Source organism: Nuphar pumila, chromosome 12 (genome assembly GCF_984573655.1).
Source record: "Nuphar pumila chromosome 12, dmNupPumi1.hap1.1, whole genome shotgun sequence".
Taxonomy (NCBI): Eukaryota; Viridiplantae; Streptophyta; class Magnoliopsida; order Nymphaeales; family Nymphaeaceae; genus Nuphar; species Nuphar pumila.
The window spans coordinates 51070386-51076997 of record NC_143260.1 but is presented as its reverse complement, the minus strand read 5'-3'; the positions used below and the strand labels follow the sequence as shown (position 1 = coordinate 51076997).

Genomic DNA, 6612 nt, shown 5'->3' with positions numbered 1-6612 from the left:
GATTCACGCCCGATTTGGTGTTTATTTGAATCTATTTGAGCCCTAAATCCAAAGTTTTACAAAAAAACTTTTCTGAAAACCCTGATTTTAAGGCCATAGTCATGTTTTTGAAGGTATTTTTGTCATTTTCTCCAAATTCTGCATTTCAAAGTTATTTCTTTTTATTATCTTTTCAATTTTACATCAAATTTTATTATGTTTATCTCAGGAAAATATGGAAAAAGGCTTATATTCGGATAAATCTAGTAATTTCTAAATATTATTGGATAAATCCAGAAAAGCTGACATATTTTTACTAACAAGTTTTCTAGTTTTGCATGGACATTCAAGAGTGTATTTTCTTTCATTTCTTTTTTCTTTTTTATATAAATTGTAATTGTAAACAATTTGGAATAAGAATTTTAATTTTTGTTTAGAATAGGGATGCATTACATATAGTTTATTTCTTTATAATATGATTCGTGTGATGGATGATGATTCATGCATGTTCAAACTTACCATGGTCTACACGAATGGCATGTGCACTAGCTTCTAAGGAGTTGACAAACTCGGTGAGTTTCGTATTTATGGACATAGTCCGAATACGAACAAAATTCATATTTATCATCTTCTTTTAAGCCACAATCGGCCTACACTCTTAGGCTATCTTAAAAAACTATTGCATATTTCAAGGATTTCTAAATATTTTTCTCCTTTTAGAATCAAATGGGTTATATTCAATCCATATTTGTGGCCATAGTCAGAGGTATGAAGCGAATTTACTTCATTGAAGTTCTACAAGGCATCTAAATTCCCTTTTTCAAATAATTTTCTCAAAATTTCTTCAAAAAGAATATTTTCACAAGATAGAATTCATGCATCATGAAAAGGATTTCACAAGGATACACGTCCCTCTTTTGATCGAATCAAGAATCCAATTTCAAGAGAATCGATTTCTCAAAGTTACCCTAAAATTTCTTCAGAAATTGATTTTTCTCAAAACATTAAGGTTTCCTTTTCATTAAAAATGATTTTCAAGGGATTTACAAATGCATTTCTAAGTTCCAAAATCGATTTTCCAAGTTCCAATAACTTCTCAAAGTTCAAATTCAGAGAAATCACTTTTCTCTAAGTCATTTTGAGTTCTCTTAGAAATCAATTTTCCTAAAACATCAGGATTGCTCAGAAATCGGTTTCCTTTTTCTCAGAAGTGTTTTCTCAACATGATTCATGATTTTCAAGATGTCTTTATTTACAAATATTTTCAAGTATTTTGAATATTCAAAGCAAACATCACGTTTTTCAATCTGTATTTTCTGAAATTCATAGCACATGCCTGATTCTTTGTGCATTTAGAAATAGAACATCGATTTAGATAGTTGAGCAAAGCAAAGCACATGGTTGATCCTTGGTTTAATTACCCCTGGTTTTGGTGCCAGGAACGATTGAGCCTCATACTGACATGCGAGTCTCATTCTTTGGAATTAGCCTGCATTTTAAAACGAAGGTGAGTTATTTTCAAAATCTTTTTCAAAGGTCAGTTTGACTTGCAAAAGTAAGATTTTGCAATGATAACATTGGGGCTTAGACGCAAGTTGAAGCGTTTGAGTTTCATTTCAAAAAGGAGAGTGAAAATCTTTGTGCTTTTCATTTTCGCACATCTTGCATTTACTTGGTGCATTTTCGCATTTGTGTAGTGTAGAGCTATTTGTTTTGTGTTGTTGCTTTGTGTGTTTCATGTTTTGCAGTAAAGCGTGGAGTGAAAGCGAGCGAGCAATACGTGGTGGCACACCTTCGATACGCGACACGAGGACACGAGCACAAAAGACTTTTCTTTTTCTTTTAGATTAGGATTTGAATTTCATTTAAATTTTAGGTTGTAATAGAATTATTTTAAACCCTCTGCGTAGGGTATTCATTTGTTGTAATAAGTAGTTTCTTTTCGTATATTTTTGTAATTTTGGCAATAAAACATAGTTTAGTTGTATGTTTGAATACAAAGTATTTCTCGTTTTCTGTATTCGACCCGGTCTCTACCACTAGTGATAACCGATTTTTATATTTGGTGTCTGGTTTTTACATTACTTTTAATTTAAAAATCTTTTCAAAAAACATTTTCTCAAAAAAAGACATCATATCCAACAATCAAATAATGGCTAACTGCTTGGTCAATCAAAGCATAGCCTAGCTGATTTTGGGACACAATTTAATTAATATTTTCATTAATGACAATTTTTTATTATTTCTCCTTAAAAACAATTATTTTTTAATCTTTAAGATTCTCTACTTCACTTGCTCGTTTCATATAAATGCATGACAATATTGATGAATAACAGTTGACTCAATTAATTATTCAATAATCAGATAATGGCCTACTCATTTAATTTTTTTAATAGTTTCGAAGAGTATCAAATACGACCATGAACCTAACCTAGCTAAGTGGCTTGGTCAAAGTCAAGGAAAACATAATCAAGAGTTTAAACTAAGTAATTACATAAAATTGGGACACAATTCCAACAATATTTTCATTAGCGACGATTCTTTCAGTATTTTCCTTGAAAAAAACAATTGTTTTTAAAAAAAATAAAGATTCTCAGCTTAACTTTATCAGTTCATATAAATGCATGACCGTGTACTTATGAATCGAGATGAGGTGGGATCAGGTGAAATATGATTGTACACTTTTTAAGTGGCAAAAGATGATGGAAAACTTTTTAAGTGGCAAAAGATGATGAGCGATTATCACATCACTCCCTCTATGCCCACAAAGCTTATGTCACTCACATAAGAGCCTATCAAACCTTGATGCAATAGGACTGTATCAAACCTTTGGTCTACCAAACCAAACTAGAAAAAAAAATACGCACTGAATCAAAAAGTATGTTGGTGCACTACTACAAATCATCATCAACTACCCAATTTCAAAGAGGGTAAGGAATTTGGACTAATGAATGAATATATGTATTTGTTATAACACAAACCGCACCTACAAAATAATTTCAACTTCGTCAAATTTATTACAAGAAATGAAAGAATAGGTTTTAACAAATATCTGTTTCTATTTAGGCAGGTGCGGTGAAAAAACTATACCCACGGCTTCATTGCTGCTTCCCCTCCGCCACGCGCTCCACTCTAGGTGTGAGAGTGTTAATTGAGTTAGTCGGGTCAAAAACGATTCAAGAAGTGGTCCCCCGCGAAACGTGGCACTTAAATTATCATGACACTGACGTCATCCACCGAACCCCTGCTCACCGACAGCTCAGCCAGCATTTTACACGCGGACAACCCATGCGTGTTGAAGTGTTCATTGAGTTAGTCGGGTCAAAAACGAATCTACAAGTGGTCCCCTGCGAAACGTGGCACTTGAATTATCATAACACTGACGTCATCCACCGAACCCCTGCTCACCGACAGCTCAGCCAGCATTTTACACGCGGACAACCCACGTCTGCCCACGCAGAAAGGTCGAGCACGATCCACAGCTTCCTGACTGCTCACCTGAAGACACAAAAGAACGCGTGTGGAATGAGAAAATGTTTGTTCATTGAATAATAATAATAATCATAGGAGAGAAGAATTGGAGGAAGGGGATTGGAATAAGCACCTTGTCCCACAGCCCATCAGTGGCCAGGATCAAAAACTCGCATTCAGGTGTAATTCTGACGATTTTGGTATCTGGTTCTGCGGAAACCCACTTCTTTAGATGTGAATCTCCGATCCCACGTGAAACGGCAAGAGTCCCCTGCACTCTCCATGTACCATGGCACAAATCCACGTAGCCTCCCTGCGTTTGATTCGTGGTATAACAAAGTTCAAATGAAGGAACGGAACGGAACGGAACACCAATTTCAGAAGAAAATCACAAACTTCGGCTCCTTAGTGAAATGAAGTCGTCGAAATCAAATTATATTACTCGAAAAAACGGATACTCACCAAGCTTTCGATCCGCTGCCTCTCGGCTTCCACGAAGGGCCGATGATCGCAGGTAAGGGCATGAGCACGTCCTTCTCTGCTCAACACAGCACGACAATCTCCAGCATTAGACACCACAAGGCTTTCGTCCCTGATCCACGCAGTCACGCAGCACGCCCCACCGCTCACTTGCTGCTTCAGGAATTCGGAGTCGGTCATCAGGTAACCATTTCTCACTGCATCCTCGACTCCTCCACCATCATCATCCCTGCAAGCCAGCGACTGGCTCATGATATTGGGGCCCAAGTTGCTGCTCGCAAACTCAGCGGCAACTCTCCCACCATGCCCATCGAATACTCCAAAGAAAATCTGTCAAAAAAGAAACAAACAGATGTAATTTGCTTTCTGATTCCTCTGGTTCTTCAATCTTCCTGTTTTCGCAAAGCGGATCAGGAGATGGAGAGGGAATAAACGGCCTCGTACCTGTTTGGGATACCGCTGGCGATCAACGACTGCGGTGTAGCAATCCTCCATCACTCGTCTTCTCCCCCTTCTGCAGTAAACGGAATAACCGTCCCCCTCAAACTCCACCTCCTTGGGTGCGTCGAGCCTTCTTCCCAGAGGAGAACCGACGACGGCGGCCTCCGACGGCGGGGGTATATGTAGCCTCGCGGGCCTCTTCCTCATCTTCACAGGACCAGGCGAGGCAGAGGTGGTGGAACCGCTCTCGCCAGGGTCTTCTTCCCATTCCCGGAAACCACGGTTCATTTGCAGCAGCGACCTGAGCTTATTACTGCAAGGGGATGCCTCCGCCTTGAGACGCTGCTGATGGTTCTGGTTATCCTCCCTTAAAACAACACGCTTGACCGGAGAATCGATCTGAGAAGAAGGAGAAGAGATGGAAGAAGAAGAAGGGTGGCTCAGGGATAGAGCTTCCGGTGAGGAAGAACATGGCTGGAAGCGGGTGTGGTGGATGGCTCCTGTCAGAGACGGAGAGAGACAGAGAACTCCGCCGCAGGACATGGTGCTGGTGATTGAGATGATGAACCTCTCTCTCTCTCTCTCTCTCTCTCTCTGCCTGTCTGTGTATTTGCTATGCTGCCCTTTCTTTTCCCCTTCGCCTTGTAGGATCTCGCTTCCAAACGAGAGCTTTTATGTTTATGCGATTGTTGTTATTGCTTCCACCCTTAGGATTTCCGCCCTTTATATACGAGAGGGGAAGGGTTACCAAGGGAGTCAAAGAACGAAAACTACACGGCTTGGACGTCCGCTTTCTCACTTCTATGGACGGTCTTGCCCTCATTCATTCTTACAAGTTACGAGATGCCCCATTTGACAGAATGACAGTGCAAGAAAAATAGCCATTACCGCTGACTCATCACTACACGATTGGTCCACTTCATTCAACGGTCAGCACAACAACGGCAATAACTTTGACCAATGGGTAATGAAAATGGACTCGGGTTGGGTAACCTACCCGACCCGATCATATCTGACCCTGTTATAGTTTGATTCTGGATGTCCGACGAATGATTGGACAAGGGTGCGAGATGCATCTATTTGATCTGGATCCGAATTCAAAACGGAATTGATATCACCCTTTTGCACGGTTTCCCACTTTTTGATTTGTTGTACACGGGTTGGAATTGGTTTGGATGCAGAAAATACTGAATCCGACTTAATTGGCAACACTAATCACACTTTATCATGATCGAGACCCTAGAAAAAAAGGCTGAACCAAATACAAGATTCAATCTTTGGAGATATGAAAAAGTAGATAAGAAAACATGAGATAATTTCTCAGTAGAACCCCTAATGTCCCCAATTCCATGTTACCATGATTTCCAAGAAATGGAGCAGTAACACAAAGTAAAATAAAGTTCCAGGAACTCAGAAACCTAAAAATGGAAGCCAAATGACATGAATGCAGCACACACACACACACAGAGGCTTGGCCAAGGAGAGTCTTCTTCCAAGTCTTTGGATGACACTGAAAAATCTGGTTTTCTAAAGCCTTGATAATAATAAACCCACATAGTTTTGTTATTTGGGTGATAGATTGCTAACCTGCAAGTAACCTGATTATCTAAAATTTTTCGTTTTTGATGACAATTAACTTGGTTTTATGTATTTTTCACCAAAATAACATACCACTTTATTTTCTGAACAATCATGATACAATTTGACCTATTTTCCTTCTTCGATCTCTATGAAAATTGCTCCATCTGAATCCGGATCGGAATCCATTTAGTGAAACAGAATCCGAATCTCACCAAACTATAGGATTCTCATAGGATCCAATCTGTAACATTTAAATCAAACGTTCAATTCAATTGGATCTCAAAGAGGTTGCCCACAAGGTTTCAGGTTCATGGATTTGAGGTCTTTCCCTATCCTGAGATTGAGTCCCAGTGTGGGCATCTGCTTTCATAAGGTGAAGCAAGAGGCTTCCTTACCAACGGGGCTCTGCGTGGTTGGTAAGAGATGTCATTGCACATCTCCTTGTGGTGGAGACGTTTCCCGCTCAAACCCCAGTAGTACGATTGAATAATAACAGGTAGGGTCTGTCTAACCCCAGCTTTTTTTTTTTTGATAAGCAAGCTGAGGTTAGGCGGACCCCTACCAGAACAACAACCGCCCCGTGTGGCAGAAGTCTTGACACAGGACCCTGCTTACCACATGGGATACCACTTGACTTGCTTTTCTAAAAAAAAAAAAAAA

The 6612-nt window shown here is 39.5% G+C and overlaps 1 protein-coding gene across 1 annotated transcript; it reads right to left on the bottom strand.

Moving 5' to 3' along the window:
* Nucleotides 1-2917: 2917 nt before the first annotated feature.
* Nucleotides 2918-5067, bottom strand: LOC149820894 (putative protein phosphatase 2C 2). The gene is made up of 4 exons (XM_089983021.1): nucleotides 4375-5067; nucleotides 3913-4260; nucleotides 3584-3763; nucleotides 2918-3477 (listed from the first exon to the last, which is right to left on the bottom strand). Exons 1-4 carry the CDS (start codon nucleotides 4912-4914, stop codon nucleotides 3313-3315), a joined length of 1233 nt encoding a protein of 410 aa, XP_089839147.1. The 5' UTR covers nucleotides 4915-5067; the 3' UTR covers nucleotides 2918-3312.
* Nucleotides 5068-6612: the final 1545 nt, after the last annotated feature.